The 26,815-nt window shown below is 33.4% G+C and overlaps 2 protein-coding genes and 2 long non-coding RNA genes across 8 annotated transcripts in view; 2 read left to right on the plus strand and 2 right to left on the minus strand.

The window, feature by feature from the left end:
• LOC126653626 (internal alternative NAD(P)H-ubiquinone oxidoreductase A1, mitochondrial) overlaps nucleotides 1–26,301 on the plus strand; it is a 43,489-nt gene extending 17,188 nt beyond the window's left edge. Inside the window, exons 7-8 of one of the 3 annotated variants that reach the window (XR_007632281.2) lie at nucleotides 25,552–25,936; nucleotides 26,114–26,301. Coding sequence is in view for 1 of the 3 variants with exons in the window: in XM_056106119.1 (XP_055962094.1) it covers nucleotides 25,552–25,599 (48 nt within the window). In the remaining 2 variants the exon portion in view is untranslated. Of the gene's footprint in view, nucleotides 1–25,551 lie in introns of all 3 variants that reach the window. The other 2 variants (XR_008790909.1, XM_056106119.1) reach the window with 2 other exon arrangements.
• On the minus strand, nucleotides 7,106–10,347 carry LOC126653634 (uncharacterized). 2 transcript variants are annotated; one of them, XR_007632283.2, is made up of 4 exons: nucleotides 9,911–10,347; nucleotides 9,601–9,677; nucleotides 8,597–8,681; nucleotides 7,106–7,307 (listed from the first exon to the last, which is right to left on the minus strand). It is a non-coding gene; the product is annotated as an uncharacterized LOC126653634 (long non-coding RNA). The 2 variants fall into 2 exon arrangements; XR_007632284.2 differs by lacking the exon at nucleotides 8,597–8,681 and having other exon boundaries at nucleotides 9,911–10,316.
• LOC126653636 (uncharacterized) lies at nucleotides 14,567–17,824 on the minus strand. 2 transcript variants are annotated; one of them, XR_007632285.2, is made up of 4 exons: nucleotides 17,372–17,824; nucleotides 17,062–17,138; nucleotides 16,058–16,142; nucleotides 14,567–14,768 (listed from the first exon to the last, which is right to left on the minus strand). It is a non-coding gene; the product is annotated as an uncharacterized LOC126653636 (long non-coding RNA). The 2 variants fall into 2 exon arrangements; XR_007632286.2 differs by lacking the exon at nucleotides 16,058–16,142 and having other exon boundaries at nucleotides 17,372–17,793.
• Nucleotides 22,966–24,943, plus strand: LOC126653627 (omega-3 fatty acid desaturase, chloroplastic-like). The gene is made up of 8 exons (XM_050347565.2): nucleotides 22,966–23,283; nucleotides 23,349–23,438; nucleotides 23,514–23,580; nucleotides 23,664–23,756; nucleotides 23,842–24,027; nucleotides 24,212–24,292; nucleotides 24,361–24,498; nucleotides 24,595–24,943. Exons 1-8 carry the CDS (start codon nucleotides 23,021–23,023, stop codon nucleotides 24,787–24,789), a joined length of 1,113 nt encoding a protein of 370 aa, XP_050203522.1. The 5' UTR covers nucleotides 22,966–23,020; the 3' UTR covers nucleotides 24,790–24,943.
• Nucleotides 26,302–26,815: the final 514 nt, after the last annotated feature.

Below are 26,815 nucleotides of genomic sequence, written 5' to 3' on the forward strand. Positions count from 1 at the left end.
TTTATGTCGAATCAAATAGGATTTCCAAAATATAATGGAATGAGTAGTTATTTTATACTTCTCTTGTTTTTTTTTTACTTATTCATCTAGTCAATAGTTACTCGTACATTTAAGATTTCAAAATGATTTGTTTTATCTTTCAAGTTTACTCCATTCTACTAAATGAGCAAATAATTAAATTTATAAAATCTTGATTAAATAATAATTTAATTAGTAAGGGCGAAACAGTAAAGACTAATCCGACTCAAGAGTCCGAACAGTTATTTTGGTCCATAATTTTCAAACCACCAAGCTCAGACTGCAGAGTCCGGCTTACAAAACTTAAAGACCCGATAAAAATGATAACCAATGATACCAAGATATCGGCCATCCATAACTCGTATCCCTACTCTAACAATAGAACTCACTCTTCGATGTAATACCTGATGGCAAACCACACATTACTTGCTCAACAAGATATTTGCGAGGACTATAAAAACTTCTCTGAGACACATAAGATATTATATGACATGCACGAGATACCCCATGCCATCTGCGTTCGACAGGTGCCCCCTACAAAATAACTGAATGAATAGCTTGTCAAATCTGTATGACAATTAGGAATGAGGCAGCCAACATATAGAAGTGTCACGATTCAATTTCAAGAATTGCGACTGGCGATAGAATATGAGTATTACAGTACTAAAACTCGTAACTAGCCTAACAAAAAATATACAAATACATAAACCTGCAAGAAATTCACGGTTTGAGGGCAACCGATACTCCAACCTAATTCTAGCAGTTCATTATATCAACAGTTAAAAAATAAATGCTCGGCCGACTCCGTATCTCTAAATATGGCATAAATAATAAAATCAGAGTTAACAATATGATGCCAAAACAATGATTAAACCAGTCGGACCAATCCGACAATAAACTAGAATAAAAAAATACTTCTAATTACTACTGCGGTCTAAAAATAAAATCAGTTTGACAGCTTTATTAAAAATAAAGAAAAACCTCCGAGGAAAATAAATAATCGGGGATCAGCTGATTCGCTCAAAATAATAAACCTGAAAAATGGGGAAAATAGCGGGGTCGGATATATTGAGATGAGTTCATACCACTATTTACATTTATTAAGTCGAAACCTTTAAAACAGTTAAAAACATTTTATATATACATTACGAGTAATAGTTGGAACCCTATACCACAAATATTCTAATTTATATACTTTAATCAAAAGGGCTAGTCCCGAGAGTTGAGTTACACCGAGTTACTCTACCGGGTTCCAAGAGTTAGACTCATACCGAGTTAGCCCAATTCACAATATACCTTACTCAGATCAATACCGGTGCGCACGCAGTTCTAATGGTGCCCATTAGATAGCACGTTCCAATTAAAATCCATAATGATAAAAACAGTTCGAAACATACGTATACAGTATATATAAGGCTAATCACCTAAACAGTCTATTTGCGACGGATTTTAGCGACGGATTTGAAATCCGTCGCTAAAATCAAAATTTGCGACGGATTTAGCGACGGATTAAAAATCCGTCGCTAAATCCTAAAGAAAATTGGCGGGATGAATCCCGCCACTTTTAGCGACGGAAATTTCCGTCGCTAAAAGTGGCGGGATTCATCCCGCCAATTTGTTTTTCACTTTTAGCGACGGATTTTGTAATCCGTCGCTAAAAGTAATACATTTAGCGACGGAATACCACATCCGTCGCTAAATGCTTACTTTTAGCGACGGATTACTAAATCCGTCGCTAAAAGTATTATTTTTATTAAAAAAATTATAATTAAAAAATATATTTATTAAAACAAATATTTATTAATAAAAAAATATTAATTATAAAACAATTTATTAAAAAATTATTTATTGTAATTATTTATTAATAAAATAATTATTTATTTAAAAATAATAATTTATTTAAAAATAATTATTTATTTATTATAATTATTTATTTATTATAATTATTTATTTATTATAATTATTTATTTAAAAATAATTAATTATTTATTTAAAAATAATTAATTATTTATTATAATTATTTATTAATAAAATAATTATTTATAACAAAATTATTATATTAGAATGTGGGAGTAAAGTGTAATAGTAATAATTTGTTGTTTTTATTTAAAATAATTATTAAAAAATAATTTATTTTATTTAAAAATAATTAATATGAAAAAAATAATTATTTTATATAATATGGGAGTAAATTGCGGGAGTATCTTTTTGTTATATTTAAATATAATATACATAGATATAAAACAAGAATCTGAGCTGGATAAGTTGGAGTCACGCGCGGGGGAACTACAAAGTTAAAGAGGAGTGGATGGGAGTAATGTGAAGGATGGGTGACCTACTGGGAAGTTGGAAAATTTGCGATATTTGCGGGTCAGTGCGGGTGTGTGTTGTATAGCCAGTGGGTGTGTGACGGTGGTTGACCGTTTAAATAATATTTCATTTTACGATTTTAATTAAAAAATAATTTTTTTTATTTTTAAAAATTTGCGACGGATTTAAATCCGTCGCAAAATCCGTCGCAAATTTTTTTAAATCCGTCGCAAAAGAAAAAGTATTCGGTCGCTGCAAAATTGGCGACCGGATATTTAGCGACGGACGTTGTCCGTCGCTAATCCGTCGCTAAACTCGTTTAGCGACGGAATTTAGCCATTTAGCGACGGAAAAATCCGTCGCTAAATGGCTGTTTTTTAGTAGTGCTATTTCGTATTTTTACGTTTCAATAGCACCTTAAAGCATCAAATTGAACTCTTTTTATTTGGATAAAGTTCAAAACAAATCCTTTATATTTTTCAAAAGTTCTAAATATCATATTAAGATTTAAATTATAAATACAAACCATCTTTACACATAAATAAAAATAATTAATTACATCAATCGAATCTGACGCCGTCTCGTCAAATCCGCCGCCCACTCGCTTCCGAAGACGAGTTGTCCGTCTTCAATGGAAGACGAGATCGCCTTCCATGGAAGACGGACAACTCGTCTTCGGAAGCGGGTAAGCGGCGGATTTGACAACATGTCCACTTATAAGACTACTCGTGACAGAGACGTGTTAATTACAGACGACGTGTGGCAGGCCTGAGAGAGAGTTTGAGACGGTGGTCTGAGAGGGAAGGGAAGAGAAAAGGGTCTGAAAATAGAAAAGAAAATAGAAGGGGGAGGGTATGCTCGCGTTTGGTTTATTAATTGATATTTAACGGCGGATTCTTAGGTCTGTCGTTAAATATCAAATAATAAACAAAACGCAATGTTTGGGCTTAAACGCTGCGTTTGGGCATGGCCAATCCGTCGCTAAATATGGTGGTTGTTAATATGTGTTATTTTGTACAATTTTAAGTTTGCAGGATTTTCCTGAAAAATGGGTGATGTTCATTTTATAAACGAAATGATGCTGGATTTTTATTAAAAATAACGTTTAGGTTTTATTTGTACAAGCATTTTAATTCATATTTAACTAATTGATTTACGTTATTTTTGTAGGAGCGTTTTGAGCAGGAGATGCTGATCGCCACACAAACGGCTGAGGGGAATACATCCTCTACCCCAGTGGACCCCAACCAAGTTTATCTCGTTGTTGAGGGAGTGAGGAAGCGGCGTATCTACGGATTAGGCTCAGTTGGTTCTGAGTACGTCGCCTCGAAGCGGGGTACTTCTAGTAGACGAGCCAGCAACTCCTCTCAGACTGTGTCGCCATCCGCCGAGGAGAGGTTACCTACCGATCTCATCGCTCAGTTCACGGATACTATCCGTGATCAGGTCTAGATTGCGGTTGCAGCAGCGATGCAGCAGCGGGCCCAGGAGATGTGCTACCCATCCCTCCACCACCGTCTCCACCGGCTACTGATGACGGTGTCACATATGACGACAACATAGACTTGTAGTACTGTAGTGTAGGGACGTTTTTGGTATACAGTTTTCATGTATCGTATGTTATATATTTATATATATATATATAGATGTCTTTTGTATTTTCTGTGTTGTTTATCTTTTTTGCAATTTGTGTGTATTTTAATAGGGTTTACATTTAATTAAAAAGCCGGAAAACGGCGAAATTCTGCTCGGAAAGTTCCAATTTCCCGACGGAATTGTTAGATTTCGCGACGGATTGAGTCCCTCGCAAAAAAGGATGGCTATTGGCGACGGATATGTGTCAGTCGCCATTTGGCGACGGACAAATCCGTCGCCAATACCGTCGTGGGACGTCGACAAACGCGTCGTCCAGCGACGCGTTTTGCGACGGCCCTCGCCATCTGGCGAACGATTTTTTTTATGGCATCGCTAATTCATTTTGCGAGCCACAGATACCGACGGACCGGAAACATAATTCCCGACGGATTTATGCGTTTTAGCGACTGAAAAATTTGTCGCTAAAAAGCAGCTTTTTACTATTTAAGATAAAGGTAATTAAAAAAAATAGAATATTTTTTCAATATGTACAATTTCAATTAAATGGATAAGTGAAAAAACGGAAGAAGTATGAAATAGCTATTTATTGTTTGATACATATATTTAACTTAGCAATAATAATTATATGGCATATGACTGTTCAAGGATTTATATGGAATAAATATTCCATCAAAAAATAAAAAATTATGAAATAGTGGAAGCCAAACATAGCTTTATCATTATTAATTGAATATTGAATTTATACAAGTATGTGGTGGAATAATATTTAAATTGTTAGAGTACATATCATATGTTGGTACAGCAGCAAGAAGCGCAATTTGAATTAAAATTGAGGTAGAATATGCTCATGTTAACGGGTAACGCCAATTATTATGATTTCAGTTATGAATAACAAGAAGATACTCGATGAAGTTACCGCGGAAACAAAAATGACTACTACGTATAGAGAGAAAAAACAAAGAAATCAAATCAAATGTTTATTAATGAAAATTTGATTCTGCTAAATCCCTGACTAACGACATATTTACATGTGAAGTAACAGAATGGACAACTATAATTAATTTTCTAACAACCCAACACCTCACGACAAATAGATTCCACAATGCATGTTATTCTTGTCTTTTGCTCACAACATCTTTTAGTGAGACATTGAGCCTTGTTTGTTTGGCTCAGTTTTAATTCATCTATAACTGCAGACCTATTTAATTTATCCCTTTTAAGCTCCTCGGATGAGCTCTGCTTTTGGATTTGCGCAGACATGGGTGTCACCAAATTATGAATGAATTGTCATGCAAATCTCTACACTATAACAAGTAATCTAAACCAAGTCCAGAAACTTGGCAATCTGCATGTACCTTTCTCGCCACAAAACTTCCCGCATGTGCTTTTTTTGACACTCAATCATATTTCTCAAAATACAAACAATTACGGAGTGGAGAAATATAGTTTCAAACAACGCCATCTCACTCCCCATCCTAAGAGAAATTCTTTGGTGAACCTATTTCGCCACGCAGAATTCTGCCCCTTTCTATAGTAGACAAATCCCACACACTTGGCCACCATAAATTGCATGCTTTGGACTTTTCTTTACATTTAATCTCTTACCATTTACTATCTAATTCTCTATTACATGACACTTTTGATGAGATTATTATAAAAACATAACATGCACTTTAAAAAGCTAACGGTAGATGTTATCAATTCTTCTACATATACATTAATGAAGCTTTTCTAAACCAACCAAACACCCACTTTATTAAAATAAATTGACAATTCCATTCATACAATGTTTCATTTAAATGTTGAAAACGTGACATATTTAATACTTTTTTCCTTCTTAAATTGATTAGAGTGTAGGAAAAATATAAATATTGATAACTCGTCATTTATATATATTACAATATTTATTTATTTTTAAGCTCGGTGTTCTGATTTTTCAAAAAATAAAAGTTGGTAGCTAACATTTATAAATTTCAAAGTTTGTGTTATAATTGTAAATTACACTAAAATTTGTGATTTAATTTGCAATTAACCTTTGGAAAAAAGGTAAAATGATAGTGTAGTTCCTTAATAGAACAAAGACAGCCAAAAAAAATTCAAAATCTAACTTCAATTATACACTCAAATTGTACATTTCTCTAATTTTAAGCCTAAGAACAAAAGGGGACATTAAAAGTCTATAAAATAGTAAATTAACTTGATTTTTATTTAATTTATTCAAGTTAAATTATTTAAGTTCTTATCCAAATTAAATTTTTGATTCTTTGTTCAAAGAGAGATTTAGGATTTTACCTAAAAAACAAAAATAATATGAATTAATGTATCAACACGCCAAAGTTAACAAAAATACCTCATGATTTTGTCTTATTTATTTGTGTACTTCCCGTGTACAAAATATTTGTTATTTTACTCTCAGTGCATAACACATGCAATATTACACACATCTCACATGTTTTCTCTCTTTTATTTTTCTCTCTTTCCTTTCACTTCTCTTCTTTTTCTTCTCTTATTCCACTTTTTTTTTCCTTTCTCTTATTTTTTTTTCTAGATAATATCATCTTCAACCATGTATTTAATTTTAAAAATATACAATCAATTCTGAATTATTATATTTTATTTTATAATTTGATTTTTTTATTTTAGTTCTAGATTTAAATAAGTTGCAATAAAAAAATAATACATCAAAACAATTCTATGACAAATAAATATTTTTTCACAATTTATGTTAATTTCAGCTTGCAATTGATTATAAAATGATCATTTTAGTTTCAAATCTAAAAATATGAAAAAAATAACCCTTAAAAATGATTTTTTTGTATATTTTTTATAATATTATCATAATTTTACGAATTTTATCATAACCTCATCATAACCTTATCATCACATTATCATACTATTATCATCATATTATCATTTTTAATAATAATAACCTTATCATCACATTATCATAACCTTATCATCACATTATCATTTTTTTAAAATAAATATTCTTAATAATTTATGTTAATTTCAGTTGTAATTAATAAAAAATTAATTATTTTAATCACTGATTTAAAAATATAAAAAAACAATTGTCACGACCCGATTTCTCGAGTCGCGACCGGCGCTAGGGAATGGGAGTGGTAGCTCCAAATCCCGTAGCAAGCCTAAAAACCTATGTAAATTTTTTTTTTCGCAAATCAAAACATATTTCATATATTAAAATACATGTGACCCCATTTACAAATAATATCAGAGTTAAAAACGCGTTATACAAAATTCTAGTTAAAATATCTAGACTACTGCGGACTGCTAGAATGAAAACCTTCTTTTCTTCTTATACAAATGACTTCCGAGAATTAAAACTTCGGAAGCTTAACTCTTCAAATCATATCATACCATCCCTGAAAAATGGGAGGAGCAACGGGGTCAGTATAAAACTGAGTGAGTTCACCAAATTACACGCAATATCACATAAAGGGTTAAAACCGCTGAAAATCCATTTTATATATCAAAAATAATCTTTTGACATCATATTGCGTATCTTCTTTACTTTTCTTCATAACTCTTTGTTTATTTCATAAAATTGTAGTTTATAAGTATTTGTCGTCATTGATTTCTTATTATGATATTGATATTTTTCTTTCTCGTTTTGTTGCATTGGTTTTCGACCGAATCTTAAATCTAAGTTTATATTATCATGATTCTAAGTCGAACTAAATCATTGGCAAGTCTCTTGTGACTTGATCCTTATGGTTGGGTCCCGAGATAGTTCAACCGAGTTACCTTCAACCATATGGTACAGTCCCGAGATAATTCAACCGAGTTACTTCTACCATTTCTCAATCCCAAACGATCGATAGGAGTCCCGAGATAATTCAACCGAGTTACTCCTTAGACACGGGTCCCGAGATAGTTCAACCGAGTTACCTTCGTGTCTACATTCGGACTCTGCACCCTGCAGGTCTTTTGAACTTGACTATCGATTCATATAATTCCTACTGACATTTAATAGGAGTGTTTGTTCACATTGTGTCTCGATCTTGTTTCGTATTGATTCTCGATGTATCGCACCTACTTTTTATTTCGTATGAGTTCCGAGGATTATCATCGAGAATGGATGAGATACAGGTCCCGGGATAATTCTACCGAGTTCCACTTTGTATCTCAGTTCTTATTATTGAATATATCAGAGTACACTTTTCTTATATCATGTATTTATCATTTCGATGACTTATGTTGGGTTTTCTTGATCCTTTATGGACCATGACATGCACATTACATTCTACAAACATACATCTATAACACACGCACGTATGGGTATTTATTATAATTGAAAGTACGTATAGGAACGTACTATGTTTCTTTATAAATATATGAATAATAGTACATATAGGAATGTACTATACTTTTCTCATGCATATTTGGTTCGATACTCGTATATTATTCGATATTTGATTACGATTTATATTGCTTAACCCTTCCCCAATATTTTAAGCATATACGTTCTTTTCATCTATTTATGTTATTCTTAAAATAACACAGTACAGAAAATAATCGTTTTCAAAACATATAACATAGTACACGTTTAAACATACATGTAATACATTCAAACGTAAAAATATTCGTAAAGCCTTTCGTATGAAAATATGTGGCTTTATGAATATTGACGAGTAATTTAAAGTGTACTCACCACTTGCTATCCAAATTCTTTAAATAAGCACGACGATATCTCGATCCATTCGCCTCGAGCCTTATCGATAGTCGCTTCTTCGAGTCTACGCAATTTCGATAACGCTATGAATTAATAAAATTTCTAAGTATAATTAATTTATCAAAAAGCTAATTTTCTAGTCTACTTCGGCTAACAAAACTCTTATCTAAAGATAGTCCGACCCCAAAACAAAATTGACATTCTTAAAGTTTAGAATGTCGCCTTCAACTTTCGTTTAGGTCTCGGACCATGAAACGCACCCGAAAGTGTCGGAATCTAGCCCAAAAGATTTTTACATAGGGCTGTCCTAAAACTGTAGACCTGCTCTGAGCAATAAAATGTTCTGCTCAATTTGATCATCTTAGAGGCAGAATTAGAGAAAACCTAAAGCTAGACAATTGTAGTTAACATCTCAAAGTTTCCGTACCAACAAACGGAACTGGATTTGGACCTATACAGCCCGAGATATTGCCTTTGCAATATCGCTGTTTTGCAAGACAATTTTCTGCAAATCGTTAACTAGTTACGTCCATTCAACTCGTAATTAGAACTCGTCAAGACTTACACCTATCGACATTATATGTTTATAGCAGCAACTTAACCCAGCTACTACACATCAGTATATACACAAATCAATAATTCAATATCATCAAACTCATACAACTTAAACTACCCATTAATACCAAATATCATCATCATCATTTGCATTCAACTTCCATTAATCAAACATCATATATACTCAGCCCTAGTCATCCATAAACAAGCATGAATCCAACATTTGAACATCACTTCATCCATCAAGCTTAGGGGCCGAAACCCTTGTTCATTTTGAAGTCAAAATTCATTCAAATATAACACCATTTCAATGTCTAAAACACCAACTTATTATCCATCATTATTACCATAGCTAAACTAAATCCTAAATCACCAAATTCATCCAACATAACAATCAAAATATAGCTAATTTCAGAAATCACCCTCACCTTGGATTGTTGATCATGGCCGAACACTTCAAGCTCAATTTCGCCATAAATTTTACTTCAATTCAACTCAAGAACACCTATGATTATCAACACATAAAATCCCCAAATTAATCCTCAAAACCCTTGACATACATATCACACACAATTCAAAACTCCCATCTTACATCAAAACAACCATTAGACTTAACTTGAATCATCAATTTACTCATCATATATATCACTTCTACCATTAGAATCATCATCACCATCTTAATTAATCAAAACCGAAAATCAAAGCTCTGAAACCCTAACTATATGATGAGATTATTACCTTGAATTTCTGGGATAGATCAGTAGAGGTCGTTCTCCTCTTTCCGTGGCCGCAAGAATCGTCCAAATCGGATGAGAAACGAGTGAGATATGGCCTTGGAAAGGTTTAGCATGTTCTTGAATCAAAGGAAGAAGATGACGATTTTGTTGGCTGAAAATGAGTTTTTGCTGGTTTAAATCACATGAAAAGGGTTTATATTTTATTGGCAAAGTGTCTCCTTTGATCCTTGAAGTTGCCACCTCCTTTTGCTTCACTTTCAAACTTTTATTTTGTCCGATTTAGTCCATCAATCACTTAATCATTCGATCTTGATAAATTCTGTATTATTTACTTCCAAATAAATAATATTAGTCTCATATCTTATAATATCACTTTTCAACAATTTATTTTGGCAATTTTGGCCAAAAACGCTCAAATTTCCATTTTGAGCTAATTTGCACTTTTTCTCACTTTTTCGTCCAATTTTCATATTAATGACTATCGATAACCACTTTATCGATATTATTTTATTATCTTGAGAAAATAGAGTAAAACATAACTTCCTTCGGAAGTTTGTGGTTAAAAGTCCACTTTAGCCCTTAAATGGCTAATTTGCGCTTTAACCCTTATTCTTAACTAACCGTCAAACTTTCTTCTAAAACGATTTCGTACACTTACGAAACTTGACGATCATTTATTAATAATATTTCACGGACCTTGACGTGAATATTATTAACTCTGGCTCTCCAACTTATTTTATCTTATTCCATTTTTGTCCCGATTAAATCCAATTTATCGCATAATAATTTTCCATTTAAATTATTATCCTACGATAATTCCAATAGACCCTCTTCGGTCTAAGTCCTTATTATCCAATCCTAATCTGATTTTCTCGTTCTTAATCTTTACGATTATGCCTCGTGGCACTACACGTAATACCTCAAAAATTTAGGTTATTACAATCTTCCCCCCTTATAAAAATTCGTCCTCGAATTTTCATAATCTTCTAATATCACTTAACCAATCCTTGTTCAAACCTTATCATTCACTTCCTTCCACACTTCCGCTGCGATACTCTGATTAGTTATTCACTAACTGTTGACTTTACAATTAGGTTTATACGGTCATCTCGATATACTTATCGAGTAACTTCTTATGCTAACAATCCTAACCATCTTGTTACTTCTTGATTCATAACTATTATGAATCAATTCTCTTTATTCGACCTTTCTGAACAACATATGTTTGTTCGTAGGGTTCTTATCCCCTGACGTAACTAACTTCTATGTTTGATTTCCTCATCCTAGAGGTAAACGTTCTTCGAGTTTAAACGTGGCCGCTATCACTTTACATGTTTGTAAAGTAGCGTCGTTTTTCTTGTATTTAATATACAAGACCGCTTTAGAGATGCAATCCAAATCTCGATATATTGCGATTCGCATTACACTACTCGTCATTCTATATACTTGTCGTGTTACATACGTATGTTTTCATATAGGCCTAACAAGATGATCAGTCTTGTCCTATGCCTCTATATACAGAGTCCCTGTCTGAGCTTACTTACGTTTGAAAACTCATCCGTTTAAAATCACGATACTTTTCATTTCTCAAATCATGTCATAATTGTGCACCGGTGTGATGACTTCTCTCATCACAAGAGTTGCAATGACACTCCTCTTTTTTTTTTTACAGACATACACAATGTATATGATGCATGTTCTAATAATGAATGCAATATGGATGTAGTGATGCAATTCTATTCGTGTCAATGCGATGCTTTTATGATTCGTGTCCGGGCACAATTATGTCTTTTCAAAACATTTCATTTCGATCAAATGCTTTTCTTTTCACAAAATGGGTTTTACGTAAGTTTCTCTCGACATAAGACTCTGCACTATCTATCGATTATCGTTCTATCGTTAGCAATTTATATACATCTTTTGCATATGAAAAGATGTAGTTCTATTCGTCTGCTTCCGACGTCGTTCGAAGAGTACACCCTAAGCGTTCGCGTTTACACTAGACTAGCTTAAAAGGTCTGGTTGCTATTGAGCTTCTAGCGTTCGGACTTCACGATGTTCGCTTCGACTACGTAGTCTATCTGGTTGTATCTAACTAGAAACTATCACGAGAACTATGTCATTCAGGAGACACTTGATTCGTGTCATCCGTGGTATCCTATCACATGGGATGTTGCATCCCTCGTGTTTTGACTTTGTTCTCCTTACTGGCAACATACATCCGTCATTGCGAGTGTATGGAACTTGCAAAGTTGGAACTTCCTTGTTCCGACGACGAGCTAATAGTGCTAGCTGCATAGCCTTTCGGTCTTTTCATTTTTGTCATTCTTCTCGATCATCTCCTATTATATTCTTCGTATTAACTTTCATCATATCTTCTGGTCTATGTGATACACTTCGTTTACTCATTCTCGATGAGTTTCTCAATTCATTCAACTCTTCTTGTCATGTACTGCCTTTGGCAATGTCTCTATTTCCACGCCTATTACTTATCTTGATTAATGACTCTCGAGTCTGTTAACCAACTCTCTTCCATTTACTCTTGTCTATCTTCTTACTCATGCAGAGAAGTTTGCCAATTCTTATGGCACTTACTAACATCCTTTATAAATATTCACGATATCATCATCATATTGATCACTATCTTGCTAGAATCCTCTTTGGCATCTCATAACTTATTTGCATAAATCTTCTTTAGACTTTGCTTCCCTTCTCACTGTATCCTTACTATTCGCAACAAGGGGAATTCGTCCTTTAGGTTACTATTAACTATTGCATGAACTCTTGGGTTATGCTTATCATTAACATCTTACTCATTTATCCAAACATGTGATAATCATACTTCATATATTTACTTCTTATTTGACCTTCTTCAGAATGGACTAGTGCATTTTTTTTTAATTGTATAACACTGTTGACAAGCTGAATAACTTCTCTCTATCAGTCTGTGTCAGTCTTTCCATAGATTGTGGTCCTAATCCTTCCACGATTCTTGTATAGACTCACACTTAATCTATCATTAAGTCGTGAGCGAATCCACTTAATCTATCAAACTCGATAACCTATTTTTGGACTGGTTTGTCTCCTCGAGTTAACGATATTTGCTTTTCTTGCTTGTCCTTAATCAAAGCAAACAGTAAAAAGAATTACCTAAATCGGGTCACTAACTCCATCCATACTGTTTGACCCTTTATCGGTCCAATTACTTATCGAAACCAATCTTTGGGACCTTTCATCGATATTCCTATCAATTTTACCGTTTTCCTTTCGTTTGCTTGAAGTCTACGAGCAATTTGCTCCGCTCTATCTAGAATATCTAGTGCATCGCTCGATCTATCAATCTCTTTTGGATACCACTTCATGTATGCCAATATTAAATCTCTATCTTGTTTTTTTTTTCTTCTTCTTCATATTGATATTGTCCTTGTATCACCGTCTTATTATCACCTTTGCTACCAACAGATTAACATTGATGTTGGGTTGTTGCGACACTCCTGGTGCATGTACATTCCCAATTGACAAATTTTAGGTTTCTCTTGACCTCTGCCTCGTCCGCAGTCTCTACTTGCCGAATGGACTGGGTTGTATTCACCTTCACTACTTATAGTCTCTTCTCGGGCTACACGCACTTGCTGTGAAACAGCACGCGCGTGAGTAGTTCTTTGTTCATAGTATGGCGGATATATAAAGGAATCACGATGAATTCCTTAAAACATAGCACATACTAGTCATCACAAATAACCGTCATCCGCGTAAGTTGGATCCTTAGGGATATCTCCTTCCTTTAGGCCTTCTATGGTTACGTCTCGTGTTATAGGTCTTATGAGTGTTCCACTCATTGTAGACTTAACAAAACATCAAGCATATACTCGTATCGTATATGTTTTATGCGTATTACTATCGTGGCTATAGCAATCTATGTTAACTGAATCCAAAGAAAATCGGTGTCCCCTAGATTTTCTTTGGTTACGTCACGTGTCTTAAGTCTTGCGAGCATTCCGCTCACCATAAACTTAGTAAAGCTTAAGTAGCGTTTAATCATAAGGCACAAATCCTATCTATAATAATCATTCACAATCATACATTTCACTTATCGCATAAATTATTACAGGATTACATACCTGTGAGCATATCACTCTCCTGAGTGAACGCACTGCAAAACAATTCATATCTTATTCAATAATATACTATCCAATCAATTAATTCAATCATAATCCATAACGATATTCTTATATCCTATGAGTCTTTAGAGTATATAACTCTTCGCAAACTATAGATACTCGAAAGCGTATTGCTTACTCGAGTAAACACAAAACAAAATTTGTGCTGATGCACACTCCTAACTCGACTCCTAATAGCTCATATAGGAGGGGACGTCTTTATAAAACGTTTGAAAAATCGATGAAAAAGATGATAACGTTCAAAAGACATGACTGGAAATCCCTATAATCCGCAGTAGTTCCTAGGAGGTAACTGACTCTTTCCTATACTCCAATCACAAAAGAACAATGGCCTAGGAACACTAAACCATTGCTCTGATACCACCTTTGTCACGACCCGATTTCTCGAGTCGCGACCGGCGCTAGGGAATGGGAGTGGTAGCTCCAAATCCCGTAGCAAGCCTAAAAACCTATGTAAATTTTTTTTTTCGCAAATCAAAACATATTTCATATATTAAAATACATGTGACCCCATTTACAAATAATATCAGAGTTAAAAACGCGTTATACAAAATTCTAGTTAAAATATCTAGACTACTGCGGACTGCTAGAATGAAAACCTTCTTTTCTTCTTATACAAATGACTTCCGAGAATTAAAACTTCGGAAGCTTAACTCTTCAAATCATATCATACCATCCCTGAAAAATGGGAGGAGCAACGGGGTCAGTATAAAACTGAGTGAGTTCACCAAATTACACGCAATATCACATAAAGGGTTAAAACCGCTGAAAATCCATTTTATATATCAAAAATAATCTTTTGACATCATATTGCGTATCTTCTTTACTTTTCTTCATAACTCTTTGTTTATTTCATAAAATTGTAGTTTATAAGTATTTGTCGTCATTGATTTCTTATTATGATATTGATATTTTTCTTTCTCGTTTTGTTGCATTGGTTTTCGACCGAATCTTAAATCTAAGTTTATATTATCATGATTCTAAGTCGAACTAAATCATTGGCAAGTCTCTTGTGACTTGATCCTTATGGTTGGGTCCCGAGATAGTTCAACCGAGTTACCTTCAACCATATGGTACAGTCCCGAGATAATTCAACCGAGTTACTTCTACCATTTCTCAATCCCAAACGATCGATAGGAGTCCCGAGATAATTCAACCGAGTTACTCCTTAGACACGGGTCCCGAGATAGTTCAACCGAGTTACCTTCGTGTCTACATTCGGACTCTGCACCCTGCAGGTCTTTTGAACTTGACTATCGATTCATATAATTCCTACTGACATTTAATAGGAGTGTTTGTTCACATTGTGTCTCGATCTTGTTTCGTATTGATTCTCGATGTATCGCACCTACTTTTTATTTCGTATGAGTTCCGAGGATTATCATCGAGAATGGATGAGATACAGGTCCCGGGATAATTCTACCGAGTTCCACTTTGTATCTCAGTTCTTATTATTGAATATATCAGAGTACACTTTTCTTATATCATGTATTTATCATTTCGATGACTTATGTTGGGTTTTCTTGATCCTTTATGGACCATGACATGCACATTACATTCTACAAACATACATCTATAACACACGCACGTATGGGTATTTATTATAATTGAAAGTACGTATAGGAACGTACTATGTTTCTTTATAAATATATGAATAATAGTACATATAGGAATGTACTATACTTTTCTCATGCATATTTGGTTCGATACTCGTATATTATTCGATATTTGATTACGATTTATATTGCTTAACCCTTCCCCAATATTTTAAGCATATACGTTCTTTTCATCTATTTATGTTATTCTTAAAATAACACAGTACAGAAAATAATCGTTTTCAAAACATATAACATAGTACACGTTTAAACATACATGTAATACATTCAAACGTAAAAATATTCGTAAAGCCTTTCGTATGAAAATATGTGGCTTTATGAATATTGACGAGTAATTTAAAGTGTACTCACCACTTGCTATCCAAATTCTTTAAATAAGCACGACGATATCTCGATCCATTCGCCTCGAGCCTTATCGATAGTCGCTTCTTCGAGTCTACGCAATTTCGATAACGCTATGAATTAATAAAATTTCTAAGTATAATTAATTTATCAAAAAGCTAATTTTCTAGTCTACTTCGGCTAACAAAACTCTTATCTAAAGATAGTCCGACCCCAAAACAAAATTGACATTCTTAAAGTTTAGAATGTCGCCTTCAACTTTCGTTTAGGTCTCGGACCATGAAACGCACCCGAAAGTGTCGGAATCTAGCCCAAAAGATTTTTACATAGGGCTGTCCTAAAACTGTAGACCTGCTCTGAGCAATAAAATGTTCTGCTCAATTTGATCATCTTAGAGGCAGAATTAGAGAAAACCTAAAGCTAGACAATTGTAGTTAACATCTCAAAGTTTCCGTACCAACAAACGGAACTGGATTTGGACCTATACAGCCCGAGATATTGCCTTTGCAATATCGCTGTTTTGCAAGACAATTTTCTGCAAATCGTTAACTAGTTACGTCCATTCAACTCGTAATTAGAACTCGTCAAGACTTACACCTATCGACATTATATGTTTATAGCAGCAACTTAACCCAGCTACTACACATCAGTATATACACAAATCAATAATTCAATATCATCAAACTCATACAACTTAAACTACCCATTAATACCAAATATCATCATCATCATTTGCATTCAACTTCCATTAATCAAACATCATATATACTCAGCCCTAGTCATCCATAAACAAGCATGAATCCAACATTTGAACATCACTTCATCCATCAAGCTTAGGGGCCGAAACCCTTGTTCATTTTGAAGTCAAAATTCATTCAAATATAACACCATTTCAATGTCTAAAACACCAACTTATTATCCATCATTATTACCATAGCTAAACTAAATCCTAAATCACCAAATTCATCCAACATAACAATCAAAATATAGCTAATTTCAGAAATCACCCTCACCTTGGATTGTTGATCATGGCCGAACACTTCAAGCTCAATTTCGCCATAAATTTTACTTCAATTCAACTCAAGAACACCTATGATTATCAACACATAAAATCCCCAAATTAATCCTCAAAACCCTTGACATACATATCACACACAATTCAAAACTCCCATCTTACATCAAAACAACCATTAGACTTAACTTGAATCATCAATTTACTCATCATATATATCACTTCTACCATTAGAATCATCATCACCATCTTAATTAATCAAAACCGAAAATCAAAGCTCTGAAACCCTAACTATATGATGAGATTATTACCTTGAATTTCTGGGATAGATCAGTAGAGGTCGTTCTCCTCTTTCCGTGGCCGCAAGAATCGTCCAAATCGGATGAGAAACGAGTGAGATATGGCCTTGGAAAGGTTTAGCATGTTCTTGAATCAAAGGAAGAAGATGACGATTTTGTTGGCTGAAAATGAGTTTTTGCTGGTTTAAATCACATGAAAAGGGTTTATATTTTATTGGCAAAGTGTCTCCTTTGATCCTTGAAGTTGCCACCTCCTTTTGCTTCACTTTCAAACTTTTATTTTGTCCGATTTAGTCCATCAATCACTTAATCATTCGATCTTGATAAATTCTGTATTATTTACTTCCAAATAAATAATATTAGTCTCATATCTTATAATATCACTTTTCAACAATTTATTTTGGCAATTTTGGCCAAAAACGCTCAAATTTCCATTTTGAGCTAATTTGCACTTTTTCTCACTTTTTCGTCCAATTTTCATATTAATGACTATCGATAACCACTTTATCGATATTATTTTATTATCTTGAGAAAATAGAGTAAAACATAACTTCCTTCGGAAGTTTGTGGTTAAAAGTCCACTTTAGCCCTTAAATGGCTAATTTGCGCTTTAACCCTTATTCTTAACTAACCGTCAAACTTTCTTCTAAAACGATTTCGTACACTTACGAAACTTGACGATCATTTATTAATAATATTTCACGGACCTTGACGTGAATATTATTAACTCTGGCTCTCCAACTTATTTTATCTTATTCCATTTTTGTCCCGATTAAATCCAATTTATCGCATAATAATTTTCCATTTAAATTATTATCCTACGATAATTCCAATAGACCCTCTTCGGTCTAAGTCCTTATTATCCAATCCTAATCTGATTTTCTCGTTCTTAATCTTTACGATTATGCCTCGTGGCACTACACGTAATACCTCAAAAATTTAGGTTATTACAACAATCTATAAAAAAAATAATTTTTTCATAATATTATTATAAAAACAGCAGTGATATTATCATCTCGGTATCATAATTTTTCTATAAAAAATTATTTTTCGTACATTATCATACTATTATCATTAACTTTGTCATACTATTATCATAACCTATTCTTATAAAAATTATCATAACATTATCATAAATATACTTTATCATAACATTATCATAAAATATTATCACAATATTATCATGACGTACATTATCATAACTATATCTTAACTTTTTATCATAAACTTATCATCATACTATTAGCATAACATTATCACAATATACTTTATCATAACAATATCAAAAATTATTATCATAACATGACGTACTTTATCATAACTATATCATAACCTTATCATATTATTATCATAACCACGTAATATTATGGTATTGATATGATAACGTTATGATACAGTTATGCTAACGTTAATGATACTGAAATGATAATCAAGCATTTTTCTTGACAGAAAATCATTTTTCTCTGCAGTGTTATGATAATGATATGATAACGTCATAGTGATAACAATATGATAATCAGGCGTTGTTTTCTGCAGAAAATCGTTTTTTCTGCAGAAAATCATTTTTTTCATTATAAAATCGTTTTTAATGCAGATTTTCAGATCTTAAACTAAAAAAATTAAGAACAATTATTTTAGATCTGAAAGTTAAAATAAATCGTAATAATCACCACGAGTTTAAAAAAATCGCTAAAATGTGGAAGAACGGCGGAGTGAAGACGAAACGAAGGCGGAGCGAAGGCGGAGCAACAACGAAGTAATGGCGGATCGGCGAAGGCGGAGCAACGGCGTGATAAAGAAGAAAAAAATAAATGAAAAAGAAGAAGAAATTGAAAAAGAAGAAAAAATGAAGGAGAAGAAGAAGAGAGAGAGAGAGAGAGAGAGAGAGAGAGAGAGAGAGAGAAAGAGAAAGAAAGAGAGAAAAATCTGAAAAAAGGAAGATATACATGTGAGAGTAAAAATAAAATACTTAGAGTAAAAAAATAATAAGAAATAAGTATTATTATAATAAAAAAAGACTTTAGAGTAAAAAAATAAAAGTGCTAAAAATGTGAGGTATTTTTTCTATCTTTTCCTTGTTGAGGTATAATTTACTATTATTTTAGAAAATAGAGTGTTTTCCCTAATTTTCTCTTGTTCAAATCATAATTATGATATTTTTTAATAATCAAATAAATATTTTTAATTAAAATTATTTAATTAATTATTATAATTTTTTTAATTATATTATGAAATTAAAAAAATTATTCGATAAATTTAATTATCCCCATCTATCCGAAGTCTTATACTTTTTAAGTTGAGGGGAACATTTTCCATATTTTTTAAGTTGGGAAAACTACTAATTTTAGTAAAAAAAAGAAGAATGAAGTTAAAGTGAAGTTACTAATAAAATGAGGTGTAAGTAAATTAACATAATACTAAAGCCACATATGACACTTAATTATTGCTGACATTAGTGCCACATGCTCCCCTCCTTTCGGTTCACTTTAGGCTAATTTTCAAACTGTCCTTCATTTCTCTTCTCTTCATTCTTCTCCTATGAAAAGTTTTAATGTGTACCCTAAGCTCGTGATATTTTAACTGAATAACTTATTTTTATTAATTTTATACGTTAAAAGGATACTGACCTGTTATAAAGTCTTTAAAAAAAATTACATATAGGGGTGTTAAAATAGATTGGCGGGTTGTAAACATGTCGTGTCGGTCCACTCTGTTGACATAATTAGGATCAACACGAACACGATCCATTTAAAATAATCGTGTTAAAATCATCAACCCTAACACGACACGAATATTAAATGAGTGACACGATACGACACGATTAACACATTAAAATAAACGGATAACACGATTAACTTATACGACTAACACGACACGACTAACATGACCCATTTAACATTTAAAAATATTTTAACCATAAAAATACAATTTTAATCTCAAATTTATCAATTAATACACTAATTATAAAAATTTAATATCAAAAATTTCATTAATAAATTAATATAATTATATTTCATTAATTTAATAATTATATTTTTTATTTTAAGAAATTATAACTATTTTATTTCTATATTTATTATAAATAATATAATTTGTAAACGGGTCAGGTTGATTAGATAGATTCGTGAGACACAACTTATTTATTTCGTGTCATAAACAGATTGACACATTTATGATACGAACCTGCTAAGCCTCAATTTGAATTCGCCAAATTTACGTATTAGACGAATCGTGTTGTCGTATTATAATCCATTTGAACACTCCGTACATGCCCATATGACATATAAAGACACATCAAGACCGCGTGACTCATTCTAAGGAAAAAAATAACCTAACTTTAATTTCAAACCTAACTCCACCTCCTCTGCAGCCACACCTTTTTTTATAGGGATACCAATTTTCAGAGCCGCTGTTCAATTAATTATAGATACAGATTTTTCTTATTGTTTGTGTTAATTAATTCGGACCGAATGGAATAGAATTTATTATACAATAAAATCTCTATAATTTTTTAAAATTTAATATACTCAGAGTTTAAAATCAAAATTTCCAATTAAAATTAAGAAACTCTTATAACTTCACCCCAACACCTCTGGTACCCACAAGTTTTTATAATCAGTGTCGCTACCAAACTGAAATAAAAGTGGCAAATATATTACTTAAAGTGCAGCAGCAGCCACCGAAAATAATGGTAACACCCCAAACTAATTACATTAAATTAATAACAACATCGATTACTTATTTGCCAAAATTGACAAAGTCATAGTAATATATATACAGTCAAACTTGTCCTTATTCTTGTATAAACCAATATTTATAATTGTAGTGCTTCTTTCAAAAAGAAAATAATTAATAACATAATTGTATTGCTTTACTGAAGAAAAAGTTAAACATTTACCATGTACTTACTGTTTTTGATTAATAAAGATGACATAATATATGAAAATCAATGTCATTGAGCCTTAGATTATATATGAAAATCTATTTTGTCTCAATCGTGGCTGTTGCTTTAGTTTTATGATCAACTCAAGTCGATTTCAGCAATAAAAATACCATAATCACCATCATGCAACATTTTTATTTGCTGCTCTTTTATCATATGCGCACATTTAAAAGTGGCACGGTAATTAGAGATGACTAATGAAAATCTGTTCGACAATCATTTAACATTTATGTGAGGGATCTTCACAAAAATACCTAAAAGAATAAAAAAATTGTAAAATTTAACCTCAAAAGCGTAACTTAAAATCATATGCCAGTACGTCTTATCTTTTTTACTCCAACGCGTTTTTCTTTTTAAATTTCAAACAGTTTCTAAAAACATTGTTTGCAATTATTTCTAAAACATTTTCTAAAAAAATAAAGTAAAAAATAAATTTAGAGAGTACAAATAAAATATTAAAATAAATTAGTAAAAATATAAAAGATTCAAAAATAAAAATATGAAAGATTATGTAGATTTTACAAATTTTAAATATTTCAGATGTGGGATTTTAAATAAAAATATGAAAAAAAATAAAAATTTATAATTTTATTATGAAAAAAGTCATTTATGCCTCTAAAGTTTGGCACCACAATCAAGTAAGTCCTTAATGTTCGAAAAGGCCAGACCTCCGACTGTTGACAACTATATCCCCAACGTCTTATATATACGTTAAAATTAAGGTTTGATTGTTCACTTTTTAAGACGTTGGGGCATAACTGAACCTTTCGGAGTATTGGAGGCTTACTTTATTCTGAAATCAAACCTTAAAGGCATAAATAATTATTTTCCCTTTCATTATACATATTCTTTTACGTACCATGAATTTCACTTAAATTCTGCAAAATTTACACATTTTATTTCTCTAAAGATTCTTAATCCAAATGGTGCAGTGTAATATTAAAACTGAAGTATAATTAAGGAGGTTGATTATTCAAAGTTTAGATCTATAATTGATTTAATATTATGTAATATTTTGAATGATGATAAGCTAAAAATGATGTTTACTTTATAGTTAGAGCATCTTATTTTTATGTGTGTCCATCATTTTAATAAAAAATACGGTTGTGTAGATTCTATACTCATTGCAAATTTTATTTATGCAAGTGGAGCTTTATAAACATTTATTTATGCAAAATCATGGACTAATTACTTTTTTTGTCTTTCAAACAAACATTGATATTAAAGGATTTTTAGTTTGAGAGAGGTGTAAACAGATTTATTTTGAAGTCTTTACCCATTGATAGCTATTTTACTTATATGAAATATTTACTGAAAATGTATAGTATAATTTAATTTATGCTATTTTAAGCATTTATAAATCATGTAAAATGAAAATAATTATAGTTAAGTAAATTTTAAAATAAGTTGAGTTAGTTTTGTAGTATTAAAGTAGAATTGTGTGATTTGTATTAAATATAGGAGGAAGAGGTGGGAGTTATGATGGTGTGATAGTAGGGGTTGAGAAGAAAGAAATGGGTAGGGCAGGGTTGGTAAGTACTAAGTAGTGAGAGCATCAAAATGTGTAGACCTAAACAATTTGATTTCTAATAAAAGGATACGTCACGCAACGACAGTCATGTGCTACATTTTACGTCTATATATATATATATAGATGTGCATCTCCAGGCCAGCTGCAGCTACCAACTCTCTCTGTTCTCAGCCTGGTCAGTCAGTGTATGCAAATGAATCACGACGGGGATGCTGATTTCGACCCCAGCAATCCTCCCCCTTTCAAGATTGCTGAGATCCGTGCTGCCATTCCCAAGCACTGCTGGGTCAAGAGTCCCTGGAGATCCCTCACCTACGTTCTCAGAGATGCTCTCCTCATCCTCGCTCTGGCGGCTGCGGCTCATTACTTCAATTTTTGGGGGTTTTGGCCATTCTATTGGGCTGCTCAGGGCACAATGTTCTGGGCCGTCTTTGTGCTCGGCCACGATTGGTAATTAATGCTCTCTCCTATTTCATTACCCCAATGCATCCTTTTCTGAATTGTTTCTGTTGCAGCGGACATGGAAGCTTTTCTGACAGCACGTTGCTAAACAATGTGATGGGGCACCTCCTGCATTCTTCTATTCTGGTTCCTTACCATGGATGGTAAGCCAGGCCAGGCCAGTTCATTCTTTTCCTTTTCAATCCAATTCCCCATTTACTAACACATTTCTTCTGCAGGAGAATCAGCCACCGGACTCACCACCAGAACCATGGAAATGTCGACAAGGACGAATCCTGGGTTCCGGCAAGTTCTTTTCCTTTTCCTTCTATTACTATTCCTACACCCGTTCGATTAATTGAAGCAATATTTTTTATGTTCCATTTCAGCTGCCTGAGAAGATCTATAATAGCTTGGATTTGATGACCCGGATTATGAGATTTACTGTGCCTCTCCCTCTGCTCGCATACCCTGCATATCTGGTAACACCTGACCCACATTTGGCTTTTGAAAATTGACATAGCTTCCAATCTCTATCTTACTATTGCTGCTGGCCTGCATTTTCAGTGGTCTAGAAGTCCGGGCAAAAAAGGTTCGCACTTCAATCCCTACAGCGACTTGTTTGCCCCAAATGAACGCTCTTCCGTCCTCACTTCCACCGTATGTTGGAGTTTGATGCTTCTTCTCCTCGCTTCTTCCTGCTTTGTCTTTGGTTCCGCCCCAGTGCTTAAGCTCTACGGTGTTCCATATGTAGTGAGTCCATTTTTCTCTCTCTACACTTAATCCTCTGCTCTTTGTGTTGCACGGAAGCCTTCCCCGTTCTATTTCTAGAAACACTTCTCAAACTCTATATCTATAACCTATTCTTGCTAATAAAAAAAGTATCTTTTTGTAGCAGTATTTCCATTTAATTTAACATTGGAGTATCAATTTGCAGATTTTTGTCATGTGGCTGGATTTCGTTACATACCTGCATCACCACGGACACGAGGAGAAACTCCCCTGGTACCGCGGAAAGGTACAAGTAAATTTTACTATTGATGAAGAACTGTGGTGGAATCAATCAACTAATAAATGTATTGACAGGAATGGAGTTATCTTCGCGGAGGACTTACAACAATTGATCGGGACTATGGATGGATTAACAACATCCACCATGACATTGGCACGCACGTTATACATCATTTGTTTCCTCAAATCCCGCATTATCATTTAGTAGAAGCGGTTAGTGCATTTTCCCTCAGTTCATCCATGCTTCTATATATATAGTACAGATAATAAGAGTATGATCGCGTATTGATAAGAATGTTTGAATTGCAGACAAAGGCAGCAAAAGGAACATTGGGAAAGTACTACAGAGAGCCAAAGAAATCAGGACCATTTCCATTTCACTTATTTGAAAATCTAGCAAAAAGTTTCAGCGAAGATCACTATGTGGACGATGTGGGAGAGGTGGTGTTCTATCAGACGGATCCTGGGCTGTATAAGAAATTGGCAAAATCTAAGTTAATATGAGAGTTAGTTTCCTTGAGAGACAGCTAGCTAGTCATTTGTAGTGTACGAGAGCTGCTATTGTAGCTAGGGATGTTCAATGTTATGGTGCTTTGTTTTGGCAATAATACTGTACTTTTACTTCATTAACTCAAAAAAAAACTTGTTCTGCTCCTTACATTTGCTCTCCAGCTACACCATGTGATCAAACTTAAATGTGCTATTCAGTATTCACCCCCATCTACATGTCGTCATAATTAATTGGTCTCAATTTGTTGTATGTGTGTGTTTTTATTTTTCTTCTTAAATTCGAGAGATTAAGAGCATGCTACTTTTCTTCGCGAAGTTCACCATGCTCAAGAAATTCGGAGGAAGCTACTCCTCAACTTGATGCTTTCTGATGTGCCTGGTATGCAGGCCAACCCCTTTGTTCTTTCCATCTAATTTACTAACTGCTCCTTTTCTCTTCTTCGTCCTAACACTTTATATTGTATAATGGGGTTTTTTAGGTATTTTGGAAGAAGTGGAGCAGATTGTTACACTGTGTTGTTGTAGGAGGTGGTCCCACAGGAGTTGAATTCAGTGGTGAACTTGGTGATTTTATCATGAGAGACGTTCGCCAACGATATGCCCATGTCAAAGATTATATCCATGTCACGCTGATTGAAGTTTTCCCATTCTTAGTTTTAATGTTAAAGTGTGTAGTGTGCTTATGCTATCTTTGCTAAAAGGAATGCTTTCATTGTTGGTTCTTTGGCGTATTTCCTTCTGAATTCACTGAAACAGGTTGCAGAGCGACAAGGAAAATATCGTATTTCCTTCCGAATTCACTGATGGAGGGCATGCAAACAGTTGTGCAGATGAAGAATTGGGAGATGCATTTATTTACAGACATATGGGAAGCATGGCAACTATAGGGAGATATAAAGCTCTTGTTGATCTTAATAGGCAGAGTAAAGTGAGTATGCATTCACTGACTACCCTTTTGGCTTAAGCTATAGAGTTAAAATTGGACAACTCACCATTTTGGCAGGATTTGCAAGTTGGTTTATATGGCGTTCTGCATATCAGACGTGTAATAAGCTGGAGGAACAGATTCTATGTAGCTATCAACTGGGGCACAACTCTTGTGTGTGGTCGTGATATAAGCAGAATTTAGGCCTGAAAAGAGGTGTGTCATTTTAGTATTTGGGGACTACTTTTTTGTGGTTTGCAGCTTCTTAGCTTTAGCATAAGAATTTTGTTTGGATTTTTAGTATTTAGGGCCACAATTCCTATGATTCATACAAGTTGCATCATTTTGTTTGGAGTCTTATCTCCTAATGAATGGTTGGATACCAAACTGCAGGCGTGTAATCTCTTGTCAGCTCTCTGGGCATTTGATCAATACCATTAAATCACCGTTTCTTTGTGAAGATATTCAATAAGGTTATCATTTGTTGTTTGTCCGAATTTGGTATTGTTTTTGTAATAACCAGCATTTGTATGTAAGATATTTTGAGAGCAGATGAATAGGCTTTTATGCAAAGTTTAGTATTTTCAACTGTGGATATAATTGGTTTAATTACTATTTTAGTACTCGTTGCTCCTGCAAGTCAAATCACTAGTGCTTCAACATTATAGAAGCCTTTGACATGTTTGTGCTGTTGGATTTTAGGATTCATACTATTGTCTCTTTAAATATACGCAGCAAAAACAAGTTGAAACATGAGAAACTCATACTGTCACAACCACCGGTAGTAGTTTCTCAAGCAGCTAGGGATGTTCAATGATACGGTGCTTTGTTTTGGCAATAATACTGTACTGCTACTTTTTTAAAACAATAATCAACTTGTTCTGTTCTTTACTTTTCTTCTGCAGCTACACTATGAGATCAAACTTGCATCATCACCTGCCACATGCATTAACCTCCATCTACATGTCATCATTAAGTTATTTGTTTTATTTTTCTTCTTCAATCTGGAATTAGATTGGTGACAATCCATCACCAATTCATTGCTCAAATTCGAATTGCAAGAACAATTAGCTCGCTATTAATGACACTAGAAAG

The sequence above is a fragment of the Mercurialis annua genome, linkage group LG6 (genome assembly GCF_937616625.2).
Source record: "Mercurialis annua linkage group LG6, ddMerAnnu1.2, whole genome shotgun sequence".
In the NCBI taxonomy this organism is placed as follows: domain Eukaryota; kingdom Viridiplantae; phylum Streptophyta; class Magnoliopsida; order Malpighiales; family Euphorbiaceae; genus Mercurialis; species Mercurialis annua.